General features: G+C 42.0%; 1 protein-coding gene and 1 long non-coding RNA gene across 7 annotated transcripts in view; one reads left to right on the forward strand and one right to left on the reverse strand.

Moving 5' to 3' along the window:
- The window catches only part of LOC119485187 (VPS10 domain-containing receptor SorCS1), a 209,047-nt gene that overhangs the window by 169,479 nt on the left and 12,631 nt on the right, over positions 1 to 26,937 (forward strand). For 5 of the 6 annotated variants that reach the window (XR_005206218.1, XR_005206219.1, XM_037764550.1 and 2 more), the window contains exons 12-21: positions 3,288 to 3,364; positions 7,241 to 7,332; positions 7,717 to 7,824; positions 11,022 to 11,139; positions 13,319 to 13,452; positions 17,115 to 17,228; positions 19,908 to 20,079; positions 21,802 to 21,988; positions 22,687 to 22,820; positions 25,863 to 25,989. Coding sequence is in view for 4 of the 6 variants with exons in the window: in XM_037764550.1 (XP_037620478.1) it covers positions 3,288 to 3,364; positions 7,241 to 7,332; positions 7,717 to 7,824; positions 11,022 to 11,139; positions 13,319 to 13,452; positions 17,115 to 17,228; positions 19,908 to 20,079; positions 21,802 to 21,988; positions 22,687 to 22,820; positions 25,863 to 25,989 (1,263 nt within the window). In the remaining 2 variants the exon portion in view is untranslated. The remainder of the gene's footprint in view (positions 1 to 3,287; positions 3,365 to 7,240; positions 7,333 to 7,716; positions 7,825 to 11,021; positions 11,140 to 13,318; positions 13,453 to 17,114; positions 17,229 to 19,907; positions 20,080 to 21,801; positions 21,989 to 22,686; positions 22,821 to 25,862; positions 25,990 to 26,937) is intronic. The other variant, XM_037764549.1, reaches the window with a different exon arrangement.
- LOC119485188 lies at positions 903 to 26,709 on the reverse strand. Its single transcript, XR_005206220.1, has 5 exons — positions 26,699 to 26,709; positions 19,794 to 19,795; positions 12,487 to 12,504; positions 3,803 to 3,807; positions 903 to 940 (listed from the first exon to the last, which is right to left on the reverse strand). It is a non-coding gene; the product is annotated as an uncharacterized LOC119485188 (long non-coding RNA).

Consider the following 26,937-nt stretch of genomic DNA (forward strand, 5'->3'; position numbering starts at 1 on the left):
TCTAAGGAGGTTTTTTTTCTTAAAAAACAAAACCCATGTTGAAACCCTTTCTGAGCTTTTTGTTTTGTTTATTACATACTAATTTACATTACTTGTAGTCTTTGACTAATAGAATGAAACCTCTACCAGGTGCTCACTGTTATTTTTTTATACTTTTTAAAGCCACTGGATTAAAAAAAAGACATTTTACTATTAAAAAAGAAGTATTGCAGAAAGAAAGTCAAACTCTGAAAGAATGTTAAGAGAATGTACGCAATTCAGATGTTGAAATGGTGCATTATATGATTTGTTTAAAGTGGCAGTGGGCAGTATATTTTTGGCATCATTGGGCAGGAACTCCATAATAACCTTTCAGCATATTGTGATGCAAGTGTTCCGAGAGAAAACTAGACTTCTGCACCTCCTCATGGCTCTGTTTTCAGGCTTTAAAAAATCTTCTTTGACCAATCACAGGTCATTTCATTGAAAGAACGTTCCTATTGGCTGCGCTCCGGTCATGTGACCTTGGCGTACTTGGCATTCCTTCATGGCTGCTGGGTCACAAACGTTCTCATTTTACAGCTAAACAGTGCACTACAAGATGATTCTGAAAACATCTGAGGGGAGAAATAGACATTACAGTAACAGAATATTGATTCATATTTGATCAGCGCTGCCTAGTTTGACCGTTTGGTCGAAGTTCGCGAGTGATTGACAGCTGGCTCTCGTAGACAGCAGATCTCAGATCAGCTCCGACTGCTTGTTTTCCTCCGGTCTGTAAAATCTTGCAGATGACGTTAGGAGCACTGGAGGACACTGGAGGACACCTGAGGACACAGAGGAACATGATTTTTTTCAGGTTACCTGTTTCTTGTACTACTGTCACGGTATAGCGACCGTTTTATAAAAATAACTTTTTTTAATCATATCTGCTCCAATCTCTCCTACTTCAGCTTCAAAGCTCATTCAGCACGAGACAACAAAGGAGACACGGAAAGACCCATCTGGTTTTCCCCCCAAGTTGTGTTTTTATTGGCAATGACATTCACAATCGAGTAGTGCATCTCTATTCTTTTCTCCATCCCTGGACGCAGTAGATAGTGTTATGCTAACTCAAAGAGACAAATACAATGGAAATCACTTAGACAGAAGCCAAAAAAAAGTCTGCCTCTTTTAGTTACTTACTAACATTTCAGTGCTGTGATGTTTTACAATATGGCACCGCAGCTCTCAACGCTGCGTTCTTCTACGCCGGCTGTTTGCAGGTTTTTTGCTTCTTTTACTTCTGATTTCAATAGTTTGTCCCTGTTCAGCATCAGCATATACGACTCCCACAGACATCCGACAACATGCATGTGTCACCTCACCTTTGAACGGGGGCAACGGCAGAACAAAAAAACGACATAATCGTCGTGTTTTAGCCCTCGGGAACCGCGATGCTCTCATTGTTGTTCCTGAGAACACAGGAGAGGAAAGCAAAAGGCTCAATAGAGAGAAAACAAAGAAATGGAGGCATATGAGATCAGCAGCCCCCTCAGGTGAATTCACACCTCAGTGATATTTACTCCCGCATGGACCGGCACTGTCAATAACACATCAGCACAAGCCTCGGGTGTCTGGAGAAGGTGTCTGGACCTTTTGTGAAACATTGTGAATTAAACAGGTTTCAGAGGATGTGGGAATAAAACTGATTGTGTCTGATCTCTGTCATTATTCAAGCTACAAAATGGCCAAAATGAACAGAGAGAAAGAGAGAGGAGATGTTGTATTGTTTTATAATTACCTTGTAAAATAACCAACCCCTTCTCAGTCTTATTGTGGCTTTACCTCCCATTTGAGATGCCAGGTTGATCATTCCCGCTGCTTATTATAACATTTTACTCACCGACTTCAGAAGTGAAATGAAATTTGCACACTGACAGGCAAATTCACAAAGAATGGCTAGACCTACCTCCGTACCACTCTCCATTACATTTGCTACTTTTACTTAAAGCTGAAGTAGGCGAGATTGGAGCAAATATGATTGAAAAAAGTTTTTATAAAACGATCACTATATCATGACAGTAGTGCATGAGACAGGTAACCTGAAAAAAATCATGTTCCTCTGTGTCCTCCGGTGTCCTCCGGTGTCCTCCGGTGTCCTCAGGTGCTCCTAACGGCATCTGCAAGATTTCACATACCGGAGGAAAACAAGCAGTAAGAGCTGATCTGAGGTCCGCTGTCCATCTGCCGTCTATGAGAGCCAGCTGTCAATCACTCGCGAGCTCCGACCAAACGGTCAAACTAGGCAGTCAAATTTTCGAAAGCATGAAAACAGAGCCATGAGGAGGTGCAGAACTCTAGTTTTCTCTCAGAACACTTGAATTACAATATGCTGAAATATTATTATTGAATTTTTGCTCAATGATGCCAAAAATATACTGCCCACTGCCACTTTAAGCCCCTCTAAGGTTGATGAACCCCTGTGTTGGCCATCAGTGAAGGGGGAAGACTCCAGGAGAATCACTGTCACTGCTTTCAATGTCAGTGTCAGTTGGTAAAAAAGACACACTGACTCATGAAACGCAAGGCAATATGTGTGTAGACAGGCAGGGAGAAGGATACAGGGACGCTGGAGCAACAATCTGACAGAGCTGAGCGTCTGAGTTTAAATGCTTGTTTTTGTAAATGTGTGAATGGGGCTATGTGTTCATGCTAAAACACTGTGTTAAGTTTGTCTTTATGGAAAGCACACACACCTGTAGGGTGCAGCAAGGAGAGAACATTGACCACTGGAGGTCAGCAAAATTGAGATTTTTCAGCCGATGTTAAATTACTCTCCAAATGTACGGATTGTAAAGCAAATTGCTTCTTACGGAGGGTTCAGACAAGGGGACAGCCATGCCTCTGAAACACTTACAGTACTTTCCAGCCTCGTGTTTAACCACCTGGCACCAATTACAGGCTAAATTAAAGCAATTACAGCAGTCTGCACAGCATTCTGCACAGCATTAGGAAGCTCGTCTTAATATGGTCGGAAACTGCTGAAAGATGAATACAGTAATCTGGATTTATTGGTTAATTTAGGGGTATGGGCAAATGTCGCACTGCACAGTCGATCTTCTGGAGCACTGTAATTACAGCCCCAGTCTGCAGCTGCAGGCTGGAGCCCCCTGCTGTATCACCACTGTCGGTCTAAAGGCTCCTTTATAAAATTTGGGATTTATTTGATCTCAAATAGAATTAATTTCCTGCGTCTGCATTATGCAATGTCCCACCTCAACCACTTACTGTAGTTTTGTCTTCTATCTGCCGCCTCACTCTTCCAGGCTCCATTGGCTCAGAGCTGACCACCAGCAATGTCAGCGTGTTCATTGCCTCGGATGCAGGAAACACATGGAGACAGGTGAGGTTTTTTTTTTTTTTGTAATAATATCATACTGTAATTATAATGACGCTGCAGCTAGCAATTTTTTATTTTTTTGATGATAAAACAGTGTTTGGAAATATTTGGAAATATTTGTGGAAACTGCGTCCACCTTTAAAGGTCCCATATTGAAAAAAGTGAGATTTTAATGTATTTTATATTATAAACAGGTTTAAGTACTACATAAATATGGTTAAACTATCAAACGCTCAATATAGAGAGAAATACACACAGCCCAAACTCAGAAATTGTGCGTTTGTAACAAGCTGTCAGGATGTCTGTCCATTTGTGATGTCACGAATATACGATATTTAGACCATTACATGGTTTTAAACATAAACATTCTAAATGTGTCCCAGTTTATTTCCTGTTGCAGTGTATGTAAATAACATCAGCTGACAGGAAGTAAACATGGACCCAAACTGTTGCCTAGCAACGCCATTCCGTGGCAATTCCGTCGAAATGCACTAAAACGGAGTGTTTGCGACAGAGGATAAATACAGGTTTATTCAGGCAGACAGTATGAGGAAAATAAAGTTTTTTTTTTAACATTAAAGCATGTAAACATGTTCTAGTAGAAACACATAATACAAGTATGAACCTGAAAACGAGCTCGATATGGGACCTTTAAGCTTCAAATCTGGGTTGACGTATTCCATGGCAGCGGGTGATTGACATTTGAGTGATGATGGTGCTAGGGGACTCGCCGTCAACCTCTGTGGAACGCTACTGAATGAACAATGGCTGATACCGATCGATTTTCACCTTTTTTCAAAAAGCTCACATAGTGTTCGCTACTAACTGTTAATTGTGATTTAGTCCCTCTAACATTTGCGAGGACCCATCATGCTGTTAAAGGAGAACAATGGCCACTTTTAAAACATTAATATTCTGGATGCTATGATGACATGATGGAAAAAATACTGCAACTTGCTCCTGAAAGTCATACAAGGTGGCAACCTCACTACGGTAAACAGCAACTGCTTGTCAGCGGCGAGTAGCCTACAGAACTTCAACAACATTTGCAATATACAGTAAATAAACAGGCTCTCACTTTCTGAATCTACTTTGTGTTAACAATAAACTCTTTTAGGACAGGGAACCTGTCATCCCTTTCTGACTTCTTTCCTTTTCCAGTAGTTATAGTTTATGCAAGATGCCTTACTGGTGTGCCATCCCTCACTTGGGAAACTACAAGCTGCTACAAGCTAGCTGCTGCCCAAATCCTGTCATGGATTGCTGCTCTGTTCCAACGGACAGCACTTGCATAAACTATAACTACTGGAAGATGATAGAAGTCAGAAAGCCATGACAGTTTCTCTGTCTTATGTTTATTGTTAACATAAAATAGATTCAGAAAGTGACGGCATGTTTATTTATGTTGCTAACGTTGTTGAAATTCTACACTCCATTTAGAAGTCGCCACTGACGGGCAGTTGCTGTCACCATGTATGCGTCTTCATGAGTGAGTTGCAGCATTTTTTCTATCATTTATTACAGCCTCCAGAATAATATCAATGTTTAAAAAAATGGCCATAGTTCCCCTTTAAGATTGTGTTCCACTGAGGATTGTAGCCTAGCCTAGAAGAAGCCGAGGGGTGGGGGGTTGTCACTCCCAAACACTGAGGCTTGGTCAGTGCCTCTCGACATCTGATACTGATGCACCGATACAACCTTTAGCATCTGTATGAGACGTTAATGTTAACTCATCAGAGTCATTATTAGACATCAGAGCAACTTTCACCCAGACCGCTGTTCAAGTCCTGTGTGAAACCAAGTCAGCGTTGACTTATTAGGGCCCGAGCACCGACCAGGGGTCGGCGAGGCCCTAATGAAATCGCTATGTTTATTATTAATATTTTCTAAATAAATCCCATTTTTTAGGTCTTTCAATGACCGGCTCCTTCACGCGCAGTGTGTGAAAGAGAGATATCACAGCTCCTCCTTCTGCTGCTGGAACACTTTACATCAACATATAATAAAAGATTATCTGACCTAACGTGGACAACCGGTGAAAAATATCACTTCATTACCAAGATTGGAATTGAAACAAACGGAGAAATATACGATACATATTGAGTTAATTGTTCGAGTTATGGAGAAGGTGTGGGACCATATACTTCTACCAACTTCTTTTCGGACATGTACTATTTTTTTAAGTTGTTAAAGGGACTATTTGTAACTTTTAGAATTGCTTGTTAACAGCGACACCTGTGGCCGTGAAATCAACGAAAGTCAGCGTCGGGGCTCGCGCTTGCTCGCTCTCAATATACCTGAACGAGCATCGCTCAACACAATGAGGTGGCACACATCAGCTAAAACCACAATATCACTCTATATTTCAGCTGCTTGGCAGTAATGTTAGCTGACCAGACAAAGGTCTCTCCATGAACATGATTTAGATCTGATCCTAGTGTTGACTTTTCCTGCCTCAGCGCAGGCTGAGGCAGCGGGGCTCTGCAGCGAGTCTCCCTGCTCTCTCCGCCCGCAGCCGGAGAGAGCAGGGAGACACCGGCACCCGGTCGGTAACGAGACGACAACGTGTCTCTCTGCGGAGCCCCGTCACTTCACAAGACACGGGAAACCTCTGTTGATCTGGAGGAGCTGCAACATTTATTTCTGCACAAACGTCCACTGTATATTCACTAGATATTCTCAGAGCTAAACTAACTCTTCTGCAGTGTGGAGTGAGCGCGCGTTCACGTCTAGAGGTGGAGAGCTGAGCGAGAATGCGCGCTCTGTCTGAGTGAAGGTAGAGGAGACGAGGCAGTGGCCACACGCGAACACCCGACCCAGTACATTTATACGCTTAAAAAGTTACAAACAGTCCCTTTAATTGATTGTGTACTGTTCATCTTATTTTTTATTCTTGTTTTGTTTTTTACTTAAGTATTTGTTACATAATAATTAATTAAAAATAAAGTAAAACGAAATGGTTGTCACTGTCTACTAAAGAAATTAAACATGAATCCAATTTGACAAGTTGGGAGTGAGAATGTGTTGTTATTGCACCAGTCAAATTATTGAAATTGTCAGTCGGGCCACTGGAGAACACTAATGTACGGATTGCTTCAATGTTTTCTTTTTCGTAATTAAAATTATAAGTGTAGGCTTACTCAAATAAAAAACAACTCCACCACACACTCATTTCTTAGCTATAATGAATTGTTTTTAAATTTATCTTTATTTCAGTTGGACTTCAAGTGTCAGTTACGGCCTGTCAGGACCCTGCTGTTGGCTGAGATCAGCTTCCGGCTAACATGTCACACTACATGTGTGTATAACACATGTCATGTTCTTTTATTACTGTTCTATTATTAATATCAAAGACTCATACCTCATAATTAATTTTTTCCAATGATGTGCCCAATTGAATCACAGCCACTCACCATATGGAACACCAGGAACTGACCGACCTGCTGTCCTGCTATCATTAAAAATATCCTTCTCATCCTAACTCACTCTCCCTGATTTTATCATATAGCCTTATTAATCCTCATACACTAGCCGGGGCTTTTTAAGGTCGATAATCAAATGAATTTTGAAGCGTTATTTGATTCGGTCCCTGCATGCAGTGCCGGTGCCAGTGGGTGGCCCCTTACCTCACTTGATCCTGGCTTTCAATTTATGGGGGGCTTGTTTCTAATTAAACACAGCGATGAAAAATAATTATTCAGAGGCTGATGCAGCGAGTTCTAACCGGTGATGTATATACTGTGTTTGTTTGGTGTATTATTACTTGGCTTACTTTGAATGATACAGTGTGGGTGTTGTGCAGACGTCCTGGACATGTACACGGGTATAACAAGCAACTGCAGAGTGAGTGCTCTCTCCTTTTTCTCTCCGTCCCTGCAGATCTTCGACGAGGAGTATGCAGTGCTGTATCTCGACCAAGGAGGAGCCTTAGTCGCAATAAGACACACTCCGCTCCCCATCCGACACCTGTGGTGAGTCATTATGACAGAGACGCCATTTGTCACAGCATGACTAATTCCCTCGGAGGAAAGCCTCAAGTCTTAAGTTAGTCAAACAAAGGCAAATGAGTTTGTCTTCAAACCGGGGGATGATATTATTCTTGTTAGAAAACGCCGCCAGCCATGGGAAAAAAGTCTGTCTCGACAATTGTCATTCAATTTCACCTTTTCCGTGTTCGGAGCCGTAATGAGTCTACAGATCAGTGTTCACTGAGCAGAGAGCAGCCTCAGCCCTGCGCGGAATATGAAATAAAGTTGTTAGAGACAACTCTCAGGGTCATTATCTTGTGCTCACAGTCGGGAGGGTGGGTGGGGGGTAGCATAGGTGCCTTGTCTAATGGCTGTTTGTGTTTCCAGGTTGAGCTTTGACGAAGGCCGGCAGTGGAGCAAGTACAGCTTCACCAACACGCCTCTGTTTGTGGACGGGGTGCTGGGAGAGCCCGGGGAGGAGACTCTCATCATGACGTGAGTGACAAACATTTGTCAACATGGAAATCGATCAATCATCACTGAAAATATCAAAGTGACAACAAATCTGATCGCCTCTGTGTGTGTGTGTGTGTGTGTGTGTGTGTGTGTGTGTGTGCTCTCATCCGCCTTTAACCCATGCATCAATATGCAAGCCTGCACGATTCAGCATTCCTGACTGCCTGTTTTCCTTTTTCATGAATAAAAAAAGATTTCTCTCAAGGTCTGCCCGACATCAAAACTGTCTGTCTCTAGATTATGATCACAGGAGATCTATGCTTTTGGCAGCCAGCGACAGGCGTGACTGTCCATTTGAAGAAAACATGAAGGAAAATGATCACAAAATGCCTGAGAAAACAGACAAGAAACTTAGGTCTAAAAAAAAAAAAAAGTTTCAACAGCATTAAAAGTGGGGAAGAGCAGTTAGTAGCCTGTCATTCGGCGTCATGTCTTCAGAAAGCACATTTCTGAAGATTAATTTTGCGTTCTATCACATTTATTATTAGAATAGCCCAGAGAGCCCTGAGAGTGCACTATACTCCCCTATTGCAGCCGAGATTTTTTAGGACTTTCGGATGTGTTATGAAAGGCTTTGCACAGCTATTACATCAATGTTTCAAGACACCTGCCATACATGACAGACTGACAGTCAGGCTCTGTAGTCAGCTCTACAGGAGAGTGATAGGGCGCAGCTGGAGAGACGGAGAGAGGGAGAGAGAGGGGAATAGGAAAATGCACGGCAATAGTCTCGACGAGAAGAAAATAATGTTGGGGAAAAAGGGGCAGTGAGAATAAGTTCTCGAGCATTGGAGCCTCTCAGCTGGCAGCATTAGTTTTCATAAGACCATCATGCACTGTTTTCTTATCAATTTGTACTCATTGTTACAGTAAGTGCCTGTCATGGTCGGGTGCCTCGGGAGCTAATTGACAGATTGATTGTGATAAATATGTTGTGCTATGAATGGTGAGGGGGTCAGCGCAGAAAAACACACCCACTCAATTTAGCCGGAGATGGAATATTTATCTGGTTATTCTCATAACCTTGGATTCTGTTTTTGTTTTTGACCATTTGACATGTACGGATATTCATTATGATTAAGCTTTGAGAAGAAATGAGTTTCAGTAACAACGTATCAGTTCAAACTTGCTATCCAAAAAAAAAGAGAGAAAAAAAATAATATGTAAAGACATGGTGGGCACTATATTCCAGGCTGTGTCGTTAAGGGGACGGCTGGCACTTTTCTATGCTTATGTATTGTTAACAAATCCCATGTAAAGTCCAAAACCAACAATGAGTTAAGGCGCCAGAATGCTCCATCAAATTCCTTGTCAGGTGGTCAAACAGCTTTGAAATCACCCTCCCCCGACACCTTTCTGATGTCGGAATTTGGAAGGGATGCATCCTACAACTTCTATAAGTCAAACAAGTATAAACGCCTTCCTACACATCATACAAACTAATTTTTTTCTAGCATAAGCAGATGCACCCTATACCATGTCAGTGGCACTCAGCCCCAAGCCCATTTGTTCCTACTAAAAATGTAAATCTTTAATTAAAAAACGTGTTTTCTGGAACTTTCAACTCTCTCCGTCTTCCTCAGTCGATTGAGTTTTTCAGCTGTAGCCTACTAGTACAGGCTACTGTTGGGTAATTTAGTACAAAACATCATATTTTACAAGCTTTTCTTATGTTTTGTAATGAAAAAAAAACTTAATTTGTAAAGTAACTACAGCTGTCAAATTATTGTAGTGCAGTAACAAGTAAAATATTTCCCTCTGAGATGTAGTGGAGAAGAATAAAAAGTATAGACTCAAGTAAAGTACAAGAACATCAAATTTACACCTAAGTACAGTACTTGAGTAAATGTACTTGGTTATATTCCACCACTGGGAGCAAATAATGCATTTGTTGGGGACTATTTTCAGCTGTGGATCAATGCACATTTGGTGCTCTAGCTCAGTGGTTCTCAAACTTTTTACACCACGTACCACCTCAGAAAATATTTGACTCTTCAAGTACCACCATTATGACCAGGGATGGGCTATTATTTTTCCTGGGGGGCCACATGAGAAACCCAGATTGTTGATGGGGGCCAAAGAAATTCTGTCAGACGTAACCTCTATTACATCACTAGATTAATTTATAGAAAGAAAACTGCACACTTATTTTTCAGCATTTATTGTACTGAAAACCACTCCAAACAGCATATTATTAAGACAATTACATAATATGCAGGAGTTTTTGAACCGTACCGGACTGACTGTTTTGGGTATTAATGTTTCCATTAACAAAACTTAACTAAACAGAGCTGCTTAGAGCTAGTGTTAGGAAGTTAAACAGGTCATAATTCTCTCTATAATATCTATTTTATATTGAAGTGAAAACATCTCCTAACAACTGGATTTATTCAAGTTTCTCGCCAAAGCTTCATTTCATGAGATTACATTTGAACACATCATGATAACATTTTAATTTACCTCATTACAGTCATTTTTCCTGAGCCGACTTTGAACACCTCATAACAATAACTCAATGGCACCACCGTTAATGTTTGTATCTCCGGTATTTAGCCAGTCAGGACTGTGCTGCCCAGCGGCTGCTAGCAGCTAACGTTACTAACTCTCCTCCTGCTGATTTCAACACAGGTTTGATGGTCACAGTGTCTCTTTATCAGGGAAAAATAGGGTGCGTCCCCTCAGGTTTAGTAGCGCTGTGCTGTTGAGCGCTTTTTTCTCTCTTCACCGTGGCTCCGGTCCCAAACAAACTGAAACATGATACAGCGTGTGTATGCGTCATTGTGCATGCGTAACTGTGGGAAAGCATCAATACAGAGGAATCGATAGTCAGAGATTCCTCCGCATACCACTAGAGAGAGCATGCGTACCACCAGTGGTACGTGTACCATAGTTTGAGAACCACTGCTCTAGCTTACATAAAGTACAGTGCGTGTGTGTTCATGGATGAAGGAATAATGTGACCCAGTACAACATTGTGGCTCATTGATGTGCTTCATGGCACAGAGGAATACAAAGTAGGTTCAAGTCATTGTTGGTTTTGCTCTTCTTGTAGAATTTTTTGACAATATGAAAAAAAAAAAAAACTGAATATCACCAGCCTAATCATTTAACACTAGTTCTGTTGGTCATTAGCATGTTTTGTATAACAAGCAGCGGCGTGTTTGGCTATTTTCCAGGATATTCGGCCACGTCAGTCATCGCTCGGAGTGGCAGCTGGTGAAAATCGACTACAGGTCCATCTTCAACAGGAGGTGTACAGAGGCAGACTATCAGACGTGGCACCTACACAACCAGGTACGGTCCATGCCAGCACAGACTTGTTTAGCACATACCCCAGCAAAGTTCCTGATGGTTGGTGGAGAAATCTACATCTAAAGCTCAGATGGAAGAGAATCTTAAACTAGATTTACTTGCTTTATTTTATTGTAGAATCTTTACGGTACAGTGTGTAGCATTTCTAGGAGAAATTGAATATGACATAGGGCGGTACGGTGGTGCAGTGGTTAGCACTGCTGCCTCACAGCAAGAGGGTCGCAGGTGTCTCTATGTGTCAGCCCTGTGATAGTCTGGAGACCTGTCCAGTGTGTACCCTGCCTTCGCCCAACGTCAGCTCGGATCGGCTCCAGACAATTTTTTTCCCACCCCTAGAGTTTTTGGGGGTACTATAGCGCATGTACAATTCCGACACTCAAAATTGCATAAAGTAAATAGTGCTTGAGTTAACACTTGGAGAGTGATTACAGACACAGCCTATGTGTCTAATGTCAGCACTCCTATAGCTTATGAACGCACCTCCATTCTGGTGCATTAACAAAATCCTTAAAGAGGATTAAAGTTTTGACTTAATGAGCTATTATTCCAAAATAAAATGTCAATTCCTTCATGGAAAAACGAAATTGTCTAAAGTCTGTGGAGCTTGTCTTCTCTGTAACACCGCCTCTTAAAGGGGACATCATATCATATCATGCTAATCTTCAGGTTCATACTTCTATTTGGGGTTTCTACTAGAACATGTTTATATGCTTTAATGTTCAAACAACACATTATTTTTCTCATACTGTCCATCTGAATATACCTGTATACACCCTGGAAACAGCTTGGGTCCATGTTTACTTCCTGTCAGCTAATGTCATTCACATCCAATGCAACACGAAATAATCTGGGACACATTTAGAATGTTTACGTTTAAAACTGTGAAATTGTTTAAATATTGTATATTTGTGACATCACAAATTAACAGAAATCCTGACGGCTTGTTTCAAACGCACAGTTTCTGAATACGGGCTGTGTGTATTTATCTGTGGATTGAGTGTTTTGATACTTACTTTGAACAGGATTTATATATCACTTAAACCTGCTTTATAATATAAAAGACATGCAAATCTCACTTTTTACAATATGGGACCTTTAAGGTTTGGTTGATACATAGGTTAGCTTGAGCATGGCCCCCCCACCCACCCCCCCGATCAAACGCCCAGGCTTCAGCCTCAGGGTAATGCGTGATCACTGGCTTTTAGCGTGGCTGTATAGTGAGTGGACTAAAGCGGGACATCTCTCAATTCCCAGAGCACTTATGCAGATTCTCCAGCCATTCCTACTGATGCTCTGAGAGAACCGACGCTAAGCCCCCCCCCTGCATACATTAAACCTGTCCTCAACCTGGCCGGGCCTGAAGCCGAGTCAGTGTGCCTTTATTCATGGCCCCGTTCTGTAATTGGTTTAGACATCCATATGCTCAGAGCGGGCTAATGACTAAGACATATAGCATGGAAGATGGCATGAGTCCAAGCCAGTTACAGGGCTAACCTGCCTACATGTAGAGGTACTGTAGGTTCCAGTCTGCTGCAAGAATAAAACCGAACACTACCTCAAAACAGAGGACAGTGTTTGTGTTTATTAAAGACCGCTGGGAAAGTTGAGGACATTTTCAGGAGCTTGGAGTCTATTTGTGGATACAGAGAGATTTTTTTAGCATCTCACTACTGACACCTAATGCACAAAGACAGAATGTTCTGGTCATGAGCAGCAGTGTAGCATGGAGGATGCAGTGAAACAGACTGGGGTTATTCTCTCATCTTTTTTTTGTACTCCAACTGATTTTATATTCACTTCGCACGCATACAGGGCTAAAAATGGATTTTTGTGCCGGCAGCTTTTGTGACTGAAGCTCCCCTTCTTATTCGTTCATCTCAATATCACTAAAAAAGAACTCATGCGGCACATTCTCCAGTGTGACACTCGCGACGCAGGAACAGTTGTCGAGTTTAGCACACCACACAGCACAAGGCCGTAAATATTCGCCGAACAGGAATGCACAACAAGCTGAAGTTAAGCAAGGCAGTGGTGCTTTTCACACACATGGCTGGCTGGTTGCGTCGGGTGAATTATTTATGGTGGCAAGTTACAAAAGCAGCTCATTTTTTTTTTGGATCTCTCTCCTCTCGGTTCGCTCCTGAAATCCCCGGGCCCACAGGGCGAGCCGTGCCTCATGGGAGTGAAAAGAATCTACCGGAAGCTGAAGCCCACGTCCAGATGCGTTATGGGAAAGACGTACACGGTGTCGATGACGTCGGGCCCCTGTGACTGTACGGAGGCTGACTTTGAATGGTGAGTATACTTTTCATTTTATTTATTTTTTTTAGCCATCCCATATTCAGTCCCATTTGCCTTCCCTTTGTATTGTTGTTAAAGGAGAATTCCACCAAATTGTACAAAGCTAAGTCAAGTTCAAGACCTTTATTTGACCCCCAGGGGCAGTTGGTTTTGCCAGAGCAGCAATAACAATAACTCATCACATAAGAAAATACACACACATCACCACATACTAAAACACTTAAAGCTTCAGCAATCTTTTGGCATCATTGGGCAAAGATCCCATGATACATTTTCAGCATATTGTAATTCAAGTGTTGTGAGAGAAAACTAGAATTCTGCTCCTCCTCATGGCTCTTTTATCAGGCTGTAGAAAATCTAGCCCGTGACGGACGACTTTGACCAATAACAGGTCATTTCAGAGAGAGAGCATTCCTATTGGCTGTTCCCCAGTTGGTGGGCGGTGCTTGGTATTTCCTCAGCAGATCTCAACCTGGCTGCCGGGTCACAAACTTTCTCATTTTACAGCTAAACAGTACACTACAAGATGATTCTGAAAACATTTGAGGAGAGAAATAGGCATTAACGTAACAGAATATTGATTCATATTTGATCAGTACTGCCTAGTTTGATCTTGTGATCAGAGTTTGTGAGTGATTGACAGCCGGCTCTCATAGACGGCAGCTGGACATCAAACTCCAGATCAGCTCTGACTGCTTGTTTTCCTTCGGTCTGTGAAATCTTGCAGTTCAGTCAGGACCACTTTAGTCAAAAACACTTATCCCATTTGTAGTAATATATACATTATATTTGGCGGTATGGCTCTGTTCTGGGACCTCCCTGCCCATCCACGCGCATGCGTGGATCCACGAGCCTACGTGGTAGCATGAGGCAAGGAGAGCACTCCTCCTTGCCCTTCCATGTGCAGACATGGAAAGCCAAAGGCAGGGAGAGCAGCAGCAAAGACCCCCCTGGGTGCAGAACAGAGCCGGCATCAATGACAACAGAATTGACATTGATTAAGTCATAAACAGTTAGGGGTGGGCGACACATCGAATATAGTCGATGTATCGCGGCTTGTCCCCCGCGCGGTACAGAAAATGACTACATCGCGAACATCGAACACAAATTGTCATGTAATGTTTCCAAGCCAACCCTTTTTGTATGAAAGATTAAAATTGTTCCAAAGAACCACTAATGAATATCAATTTTTTTGCAGACATATGCTGCAGGGACTACAAGAATCATAATATTGGTGTGATTGTATGCATCAAAGGGTTAAATTGAGCATTTATGGAGTGCTTAGAGGATATTTGAAAATATTGCGATATATATCGTGTATTGCAATATAGCCTAAAATATTGCGATATTATCCTAGGCCCTAGAAACAGTATTAAAAGGAGGTGGTGGGGTGGAGGTGGGTTGCGAGCAGCTTGTAGAGGAAGCAACAACAGTAGGCCAGCTGAAGCAGCTTAAATAAGGCGCCCTGTATGAAATTGACCAATGAATGCATAGAGAGGAATCAGCTGATCCGTCAGCTGATTGGGCTGGCTTAAGATCAGCTGTTATCAGCTGATAGCCATCTTATGAGCAGAGCTTGACATCATGGCCTGCCTGAACTAACGCTACGCTCGATATGTCGTTAGGAGCATCGGAGAACACATGATTTCTTTCAGATTGCCTGTCTCATGCACTACTTTCAGGATATATCCATCCATCCATCCATCTGCAACCGCTTATCCCGTTAGGGGTCGCGGGGGGCTGGAGCCGATCCCAGCCGACATTGGGCGACACCCTGGACAGGTCGCCAGTCCATCGCAGGGCTGACACATAGAGACAGACAACCATTCACGCTCACATTCACACCTACGGGCAATTTTAGAGTCCACAATTAACCTAACCTGCATGTCTTTGGACTGTGGGAGGAAACCGGAGTACCCGGAGAAAACCCACGCTAACACGGGGAGAACATGCAAACTCCACACAGAAGGGTCCCAAGCCGGATTCGAACCTGCAACCCTCTAGCTGTGAGGCGCCAGTGCTAACCACTGCACCACCGTGCAGCCCACTTTCAGGATATAGTTTTTTTCTAAATATGTTTTGCTCCATTTGTACCCACTGCTGCTTTAAAAACACTTGGGGGTAAAAAAGGTGAAACCTTGAAGTACAAAAATGTTAAAAGAGTTACAATATTACCATATTAGTTAGTGAAAAGAACAGGCATGGGTGGATGACGCTACCTGTACTTTACAGAGTTGAGCAGAGAAATGGCGGAGGGTTTGAAAGAGAATCTATATCTGTTAGTTTTGACTGATGGTTGTCTGAGGTGGGAACCACAGACCAGAAACTTAAATTCTGACTGCAGGGGGTGGGTACTGTCTCAAATGATGGATTCTGCTTTATCTATTGTTTGTTGTACAGCTCAGATAGACTGCTGAGTGCCAATGGTTTTGCTGCTAATTTTGATCACCATTGTTAATGACTTTTTTCTGTTTGAGGTTGAGGGATTCATACCAGCAAATAAAAGCAAAGGTGTGGTTTAAAGTCAGTTTACTAGTCGTAACAACTGTGGATGAATACCCATTTGTTGCACCAGTAAAAATCTATTTTGTGCTTTGCATTATGGTACATCGTGAGTACACTAAAACAATCTGTGTATTTACTGAACATATTTTAACAACGAGTGTCAATTCATTCATCATCAGCAGTAACAAATGGCTAAATGTGCCTCAATTAAAAGAAAAGAGTTCACACACATTCAGGTACTATCCACAGATTGCGTAGTCCTTTGTCCCTACACAGCTCCTACTGTGAGCTGTGTGTGAGCTATTCTTAGCCATTATTCCTGACCAATATAGACACCAATAAAGAAAGAAAAGAAAACAGCGTAATGAATACTATACACGAGTATGTTTGTTCATTACACTGAATTGATTTCACCTGAACAACAAGGATAATTCACAGATGCTTTTGTAGCTAGTGACTCTCTATATTACAAGTGCAGTGACAGAGAATGTTTTCCCACATCCTCACAGCCCGTTTTCTTTGAATTATCAGCAGTATTAATGTTGCTTTTTTTTTTTTTTTTTTACTTTGGTCCCAAATCTGCAGGTCTCTTGAGTGAGGCAGCTCTTGGAATAAGCACCATCAAAACCATAAATCACCAAGCCTAATAGCTTTCATTAACAATCACAACACTTTTGCATCTGTGTGCATGTCGCACTAATTGGGGCAATTTGTCCCTATCATTTTGGGGACACAGCGCTGCTCTGCCTTTTAATTTGTAGGACAAAAAACAACTCACAGGCTGTGTTCAAAAAGCACTGGAGAGGCGCAGAATAGCCGCTGTAACTTCTGTGAAGTCAACACTAAAATGGCATTAAATTTACACGTTGCTTCCCCCCTAATTCTTTATTAGAATTTCAATATCCAATATGTCTGAAATACAGAGCAGGTGATCTTTTTTCAGCTTAGACTATTTTATTATCTTTCGATTGATTTGTCTATGTCGAAATTTCAGTCATTTTACAAGTGTGTGTCACATTGCCAAATAGTGTTTCTCATTTTGGAAACAGCCTCAGGAATGTTTGCATCCGTCTCGTCTGTCAGTGCGTTTCTCCACGGAATCTGATTGGATGGCTTATTTTTCTGTTTTTGTCTGTTTTTGATCATTACAGTGATTATGGCTACGAGAGACGGAGCGACGGCAAGTGCACCCCCGCCTTTTGGTTCCATCCATCAACGATGTCCAGGAGTTGCACCACGGGGATGACTTTCCTTAACAGCACCGGGTAAGCACAGGACGACAGCAGACTAGGATCCGCACGCATATTCTCAATAGTGACGCGCAGGCAGGCATTGGTTAAAATGAGCGGTTGCATTTGAGTTGAATAGCTCAGGGTAGATTAATTAGTTTCTCAGGGACAACAAGGACAGGCTGAGGAAAATGTGGGCTGAATGATCAAACATGAAACAAGTATAAACCGCTGGTAATGATGTGATCTACTGCGGGTGAATTAGTATTTGCAAGTCTTGTTTGAAAAAAGCTATAAATGAAAGATTCAATATCCTGTTTATTTTAAGAGAGTGTAAAGTACCAAGGCTCGTCCAGATTGTATTCTCTTTGAAAAAAAAAACCAACAACCTCTCCTCAAGGTCCATGTAATAGCTGTTCTGGAGCTTTTGATATTTTCAACTTTTAAGCCAACATGGGCAAGAAGTCCTGAAAGCAGCAGTGTGTACTGTAGGATCTGGCGGTATCTTGCGGTGAGGTTGCAGATTGCAACCAACTGAAGCCTCTCCCGTGTGCCAAGCATGTCGAAGATCTACGTGTGGCCGACGCAAAAATGCTAATGTCCCTCTCTAGAGGCAGTTGCTGTAAGAGTAGCGGATAGGCATCTGGAGCAGAGCCAGTGTGTAGAGTATGTGGGAAGTGGGAAGTGAGTGGTGAAGCAAGAGAGAGAGAGAGCAGCGGCAACGGGAGCAATGAAACGTAATCGACTCCGACCCAAGCAGGAACAGTTAATGGGGTTTTGTTTGTCCGTTCTGGGTTACTGTAGAAAACATGGCAGCGCAACATGGCGAACTCCTTGGAGAGGACTGGCTCCCTATGTAGATATAAACGCCTCATAAGGTAACGAAAACACAATGATTCTAAATATCAGGTGACTATACACTAAAGAAAATATACTTATTAATTATATAATCCATTTCTGCCATTGGATCTCTCTAATTGTTACACACTGTTCCTTTAAAGTGCTCTGAAAAAAAATGGAAATTTGAACATCTACATTTTCAAGACAACTGGGCAGACTCCACCTGCTAATGAAAACCATGTCATACGACTGAAAGCTCCAGAAGTTCCTATTTGAAACAATGGACAATGGATTTCAAAAGGGGTTGGCTCAACCCACCCATTTTCTCATTTATTTATAGTGATTTGTAGTCATGCAGTGTTTTTGGTTTTCTTTGTCCAACTTTTGAGACATCCAACTCCAATCCGATCCAATTTCTACTGCCAACCCAGTACAATGGGAATGACGCTCACAACTTTGACATCAACAATTTAATCAGCAATATGTCTTTCCAAAAAAAAAAAAAAAGAAGCGCCCTTGTTACTCCACAGAACACACTGTCAAAAGTTTCCATTGGCTCTTTAACAATATTACTGTATTTTATCCAGTCATTTTGTGTTCTCCTGCATAAATGTACCTATCTACACCTGTAAAGGTGCAACATGTAATTCCTGGCCACATGCTCCAAAGAAATAGGGGGCATTGTTTCACCTCTACTACTGGGTCCATACAATCTAAATTTGCAGTTATCGGTTATGAAAAATAAATAAATAAAAAAAGCCAACATCTAATAACAGCAGAGCAAGAATACGCAGTTTACGTTAGCCATCTGTGTGTTTACTGTGACCCTCATCGGGGGCTGTACGGTCCATGTACTGTATGTTTTGATAGTGTGTTTATCAGATTTAATCCAAAGTGGCAGAAACAAGAAAATGACTGGTATTTTCGAATCGTCTTCCCCGCTACTTTGTTGGGAAGAGAGCGGGCGACAGCTCTGAAACAAAGGACATATTTTTCCAAGAATTGAAAGTCAATTGTTCGTTCCATTGCACCATCAGAGCAGCAGAGCTACGCTTCCGACATCTTGGACTGAAAGCGACTACCAGACACCAGTAAAATGTCTAAAAAGTGCCGTACAAAAGTAGAACTCAATTATTTCTATTCTATTTTCATATTCTACCAAAATGGACTGTGTTGAACAATAAAATATTATTAAGCGTTTTCAGTCCAAAATGGCGGCAGCGACTGTCAAAAAAAACACCATAGTTTCGTCTCTCTGCTTCTATACTCTTTGTCCGGTAGACCTTCAGTTAGCAGAGCTGTAGCAAGTCATTCAGCCAGCGCAAACCCCAGCATTGGGGGTCTGATCTGATCCCGGGGGGAACTCACCGTTCGATCAACTGCCATTGTTGTTGCCATTACACAAGTTGGACGCAGCGTTTGGGTTTGCGCTGGCTGAATTCAAGTTGCTAAAGCTCCGTCAACTGAAGGTCCGTCTCCCGCAGCTGTCGCACGCTCTCCTCCCGGCGAAGTACTCTCCTGACGGCGGGGAGGACGGAATGGAAATGCGACTCATGTTCTCGTTTCTGCCACTGTGGATTTAATCCAATAAACAAACTATCAAAACGTACACGGACCACGTACCTTCAACGTAACTGACGTGCCCTCGTGGGCAGCTCTACGTCTTGTCCTCTCATGTTGAACTGAGGGCAGACTGGACGCTACACTGACTCACTGTCGCCTCTCACAATACAAGTGGGATGGGCAACACAATACATAGACGTCTTTGACATAACGTCAACACCGTAACCTCTTCACATTCTAGTAATAATGTGTTAATTCTGGCCAGATCTTACACATTGCACCTTTAAACTTTCTGTGTTTTTCCACCCCCAGCTACAGGAAAGTGGTCTCTAATAACTGCACAGCTGGAGTCAGTGTGGAGTACACAGCCAGGAGGCAGCAGTGTCCCATCCAAGCACCCAAAGGTCTCCACCTGGTCACCAGTGAGGGCACGCTGACAGCCACACTGGGCACCAATGTCACCTTCCTTGTTTTTCTGGAAGAGGTAAGCTGCTTTTCTGTACTCGTCAAAAAGCTCATGAACTGAACAAGTAAATGTTATTAGATTCACAATATAAACAAGGGTAAAACCTCAATTATCTGTATTTTATACATCAACATTACATGGTTTCTTTTAGAATGCAGTAGTCCGTATGATTGTGTCACATCGAAGCAGAAGTGACACATTCTGACATCAGAAGCACTTTATCACTTTCATCTTTAGCTCTCAGGTTTACAACAGGTTTTATTGTTATATTGTTAAAAAAAAATATGGACTATGGAATACCAATTAGCTGATGTTGGCAGCTGTGCCTCCTGCTTCATCACACCTCAAAATTTCCAAAATTAAAGGGGTGGGTCTGGGGGTTCTCCCCCAGACCCACCCCTTTAATTCTGGTGACTTTAAAAGACTGAAGCATTCTGGTGTTATGTGCACATAGCTGATTATATTAACTATGAATGCCGCCCATATCCATGTGACCCAAGTCTTCCAAATCATCACGATCACATAATAATAAATGAGACAATAATAAATGACAATATCACAAATACCAATACCAAAAAATATAAACCATCACAAACCTAATTTGCATTACTTCAAAGATAACTCCTTTCTGAAATTCTCTACGTCGAGCAAAGTCTGACTTTGGGCGCTGCACGCTGTGGCGAGCGCAGCTCAAACATGAGCTCAAACTGCGCTGTGTCGCGAGCATTAGACTGCTCTCTTCCGCTGGGAAACTACATTTGGTGTAGCTCTATTGTCGTGGAAACAGTAGGGATTGTACAGTACATGCTGTACAGTCCCAGAAACAGGTTGAGATAACGAAATAGAAAAACAAGTGTGAAAATTTGCCATAAATCGGGAGAATTACTGGAGAATTGTGACCCAGGGAGGACCTGGGAGAGGGTGATGAAAAACGGGAATCTCCATACATACTCCTACATACTGTACACTCACTATATTTTCATGCTTTATATTAATGTCTAGTATGACGATTTAGGACAACGTTTTAGAGTGTAAAATCTTCACTAACTGCCCTAATAGCCTATGGTGCTGTTCCTAACCAGCAGGAGTTTGGCATAGTGACACAGCAACAGTGCCATAGAACTATGGATAGTGGTGTAAAATAACTCCTCAAGTTCTGCACTACTTAAGTACAATGTTGTGGTACAAATACTTCATTACTATGTTTTATTATTTGTTATTTTATACTTCTACTTCAGTACATTCTGGAGGGAAATATTGTACTTTTGTAATATTGTACTTCAATACTTTTATCTAACAGCCAGAGTTACTTTACAGATTTACAGATGATTTAAAAAAAAATCATATGATCAATTTGTAAAATAAGATACTGTGCTATAGATTAATCTACCCACAATTTTAAATTGCTGTAAAAATACAGCCAAATTCTAACAGTAGTGAACTATTCTTCCAAAACAGTAAAATACCGTAGATTTTAATGCTCTTTGGAGCCAAAACAACACTAAACATCAACAGTTTGTCAGATACTTTTTAAGTTAAAATAATACTTAATTTGGCATACAATGCTGCCTTTTAATAAATGTTCAGTTCCAGAAAGCTCATCCTCTTTTGTGTTAGATGTTGTGCGGGTTATGCATTTTTAAATTTAAAATCATTCATCATTTTTAGTTCTCAGTACTGGATCACAAATATTAAAAAGGCCAAACCTGCAGATTCCCTGAAGGAGTTTGTCCTGTGCAGGGCGACGGGGCGAGGACAAGCATCACACTGGACTTCGGAGACGGCCACGCTCTGACCTACTCCAACGTGAGCTCCATCGAGGACGGGATCAAACACATCTACAAAGCTGTGGGAATCTACCGGGTGACTGCCACCGGGGAGAACAGCCTCGGCTCAGAGACCGTCGTGCTCTATCTGCATGTAACATGTGAGATACTGAGGAGCTTTTTGTGTTTATAAATGTGCATATGTATTTATTTAGATAGGAGGAGAATCTCCAATTTTTTTTTTTTGCGTTCATGCTCTTGGCTCTTTCTGCTTTTCTACTTTTTTTTTTTTTTTTTTTTTATCACATTCAGTGGAATTGCGGCTGTCAGCTTGTACACAGTGTACCACACTCTGTGCTTTATCTCTTCACAGAACATGCTCCCCCTCCCATAACCAAACAAACAAGTGAGATAGAACAAATCCCATTACACTTCCACTCAAGTCAGCTTATGCTTCACAGCCGCTCAGCCCACGGAAGCCGCTGCAGCCTCATATGTAACGGGGCTGACCACCCCTGGTGAATTCAGGGGGTGACAGATGTAACGGAGCTGACTTATTGATCGGGGAGCGCCGCCGCCCCCGCCAATCTGTCAATCCTATGTGCCAGCCGAACAAATAGAGCCACCGCAGGCTCAGGAGTGCCACGAATGAAAAATAACACACAGATGGCAGCCAACGGTCCCAGCACAAGACAGAAATTCTGAACAAACTCACCCTCCCCACCCATATAAACCCCTCTTTTCTTCATTTGAAAAAAAAAAATGATGTTCCTTCCTTTTCTTTTTTTTCTCCTTGTTTTTGCACATTGCAATGTAGTTCAGAGAGTTCACTCTGTGATGTATCTGTGTGCCTGAGTAGGTCAGCTGGAATATATCCATCTCTCGGCTCCCTTCGTGGCGGTCAGGAATAAGGAAGTGAACCTGACTGCCGTTCTGTGGCCCAGCCAAGTGGGAACGGTCACCTACATCTGGTGGATCGGAAATAACACAGAGGTACTGTACACTCAAGACTTTCCCCACTTCTCTCCGAGCTTTTTGTTACGCCTTTGCTACAGTATTAAGTAGGTTGCTGACTCTTCTGCTCCAAAAAAATGTGAGAATCATTATTTTGTTAAGCTATTTTTGTGCATTCAGGTTGCAAAAAAAATTGCGGCCTTGTTAATCAGCATCAGAGCGTGCTGACATATCAGAGACACAAAGCAGCTTAATTACTGATAGCCAGTGAAGTGTATCCCTTAGTCATAAATTCCTCCAGTTAAGGTCAGAAGCTGCCAGGCAGAGCAGATCAATCCAACACAGTTAAACGTTTAGAAAATACCTTTTTTTTTTAAATAATCCCTCGTGGTATGTAGCCATGCAGATGGGTTTATGCGCACATATTTAGAGATCTCTGTTGCCACCCCAATACAATGTAGGTGGGTGGAATTTCTTTTCTGCTCATCAAGAGAGTGACAAAGTATATTTTAAAGAAAGTAAATCGACCTAGTCAGCTAAGGAGACACAAAATGTAAATATTACAACTATGGAGTTTCCGGAAGTTATATCCCTTGTCCTCTGGCAGAGGCTTTCAGCCCCAAAACCAGTCTCACCAAACGCAAAATAAAGCAAAGCGTTTCCTCAGGCAGAGCACTGAAGTTGCCATTTCCATTAGTTGATTGGCATGCTTCATTCATGCTTCACCAGCTGTGAGGCAACCCAGCTGACTAGTAATGTCCAATCTTCTTCATGCAAGCAGCGTGGCCATTCTAATCTGACACTTCTCACTGTTGTACTGATATGCTCATGCCAATGCTGTTTCTCCGCCGCACCTCCCTCCACCATCCTAACCTCCTCGTTATATAATATGCTTTTGGTATTGTCATTTTACCTAAGATTTAATGTTAATATACAGTATGTGTTTATTAGGAGGCATTAGTCCAGCAGAATCATTGTTTCTGCTTGGATTCTTTGTGAGCTCCCTCAATAAGCACTCGCTATAAATGGTCAAGTCAAGTCAATTTCATTTGTATAGCCCAATATCACAAATCAAAAATTTGCCTCAGGGGGCTTTACAATCTGTACAGGATACGACACCCTCTGTCCTTTACAGTACGAGCCTCTCATCGGATAAGGAAAAACGTAACCAAAAAAAAATTTAATAAACCTCAGGAAGAGCAACGGAGGAGGAATCGCCCTTCCAGGATGGACAGACGTGCAATAGATGTCGTGTGTACAGAGTAACAACACAATGAAAATACAACATAAACAATCCATATGGCAAAAAAATGATGGATGTAGAGCAGCTTCCCAGCGTCGCCAAGTAGAAAGAGGCAGAGCAACATGACCTCCTCTCCACGCCAGATACATAGAGCCAGAGCAACACGACCTCCTCTCCACACCAAATAGATAAAGCCAGAGCAACACGACCTCCTCTCCACGCCGGATAGGTAGAGCCAGAGCAACACGACTTCCTTTCCACGCCGGATAGGTAGAGCCGGAGCAACACGACCCCCTCTCCACACCAGATACATGGAGCCAGAGCAACACGACCTCCTCTCCACGCCAAATAGATAGAGCCAGAGCAATATGACCTCCTCTCCACCATGGAACCTTTAGAGAGGACCAGATTTTTGTTTTTAATTCACAGTTGCTTAGTAATGAAAACATATGCCATGCCAATAAGCCCCCTTGGACTGAAGTAATTTGTTAGAGAGGCTAAATTCCCTGGAGGACGGAGGTCCAGGTCTGTCATGTGGAATGAGGCACCACCAGCCGGAGAGGCAGAGAGAGGTCACTGCTGTTGGTCCAGCACAGAGAAGCCTGAGTAAAAGGAGAGAGAGAGAGAGAGAGAGGCACACAGCAGTGCTTAAGGAACATAAACAACAGAGGGTTATTAAGACGCATTGGATTGAAATTAATAATATTCTCGTCGGCAGACTACTAGGCTGAAATTATACATTGCGACTAACTAATTGAAAGTTAGGGCAAAAAGATGGGTTCTGAGTTTGGATTTAAAGACCTCCACAGATTGGTATGACTGTTTACATTCTCACTGTTGTGCATGATTTGAATATCGTCATTTGACTATTGTCTCATTATTTTTCACTGACAGCAGTTGCCTAGAACAGACTCCCGATTCCTGCCTCTCATTAACTAGCAGAAATATTACACAATCTCTGCTTAACACATATGGCAATGGGATATGACCGTTTTTGGGTTGTGCTGCACATTCGGTAGGAGATTGTATTTTGTAATATATATATATATATATATATATATATATATTTTTTTTTTTTTTTTTGTCAGTAATTTTTATTTTATTTTATTTTTTTATTTTTTTACAGTGGAAATTCTCGGGCTCGAGTCAGGCTTGGACAGAAACTATGTGAATTCATGTAGGGTCGAGCCTGATTTTCTGGGTCCAATCATAGCTCCATATGTAATCAATAAACATACTGTATGCACAGGTTATGTCAGAAAATATATTTTTGTAATTTGAACTAACCCTTTTAATATTTACTTACAGAAAAAAACTTCCAAAATGATAGTTGAATTTTAGTTAGATGTTATTTTACAGCTAGTAGAGACTGTAAAAATATTGAGACACTAAAAAAAACAACCTCCTCCATCTCTCTGGACCAACAGATGCACTGGAAGCTCCACTCACTATCTGTCTTCATAACTGCAGTTGTGTAAATGTGTTTGTTCAACACCAGCAGGGGCCTTCCACAAGGACAGACAGTTATGTCAGCTGGTAATAAACCACAGCATTATTAGCATCTTATAGCTATTTGAAGAAGAAATGGAGACGTGAGTAATGACAGGAAAGTCACACAGGGAACTCTCTGTGGGCCCCGACCCTGTATTCACCACAGATTGTCAAGCTCTCAATGTATGTGTGTGTGTGTGTGTATGCTCACTCCTCTGTAGTGTAAATAACAGCAGTGTGAGACCAGCTGTTAATAAGGGTCTCTCACCGGAACCCCAAGACTCTAACTCTCTCCATCTCCCTCTCTCCCCTTACCTTCTCTATCTGTCTCTCTCTTTCTCCCCCAGCAGCCAGTAATCACCCTAGAGGGTAGTGTGGCATGCACGTTCTCAAGGGAAGGCATCAGTACAGTCACTGTGCAGGTGTCTGCAGGGAATACTATTCTGCAGGACAGAAAAGGCATCGCTGTCCACGGTGAGCCGACTCTGTGACTGCATCTCTACTGGGATTCTCTGTAAACACGAGATGGCTCGTCAATATTTAACTTGCTAAGATACATATAGATGCTATTATAGTCATTATGAAATGATGATTCCGCTTAATTACAACCTGGGTCTTATTGTGTTTGTTTTGGCTATCATTCTATAGGTATTAATAATAATGTACTTCTACCAAGTCACACAACTTTCACACCCGATTCGACTGTTATCAGGCCATTAGGTCATTAGGGGCCTACTACGCCTACTACGCTGTAAAAGTGAAAGTGAAACTTAAAAGAAGCACGTTCTAACATGTTGTAAAACTGAATAAAACGTCATGTTTTGAAGACATACAACAATGCTTCTTTAGGTTTAGGCAAAAAACTACAAATTATTTAGGTTTAGGCAAACAAAAACACTTAGATAAGTTTAGGGAAAAAACACTGTGTTTTGGGTTAAAATAACTATGAACACAAAGACAACCACTACGAACACAAAGACAACCACTACCAACACAAAGACAACCACTACCAACACAAAGACAGCTACTACGAACACAAAGACAACCACTACAAACACAAAGACAACTACTACAAACACAAAGACAGCTACTACGAAAACAAAGACAAATTGTTGGCTTCACACGGGATGCGATCTCCTGGGTGAAAGTCCTGTGTTTATTTGACCCGTCCATCCACCCCAACCTCATCCCTACGCAGACTCTTTTTACTAGGTCATCTGACTTCCTCCTTTGCTCCCATCATAATTACTACGGCCATTAAAGGTCAGCGTTGTCTTCTTGTATTCGCACTGTCGATCAACCATGTGAATAGACGATAACAGCCTTCTGAACCTACTACTAGGTGTAGCAGGCCTCCTGATAATGCCCATTCAGTCGACTGATAACATTCGAAACACCTGCCTACATTAGAGAGCCACTGCA

Source organism: Sebastes umbrosus, chromosome 3, assembly GCF_015220745.1.
Source record: "Sebastes umbrosus isolate fSebUmb1 chromosome 3, fSebUmb1.pri, whole genome shotgun sequence".
Lineage (NCBI taxonomy): Eukaryota > Metazoa > Chordata > Actinopteri > Perciformes > Sebastidae > Sebastes > Sebastes umbrosus.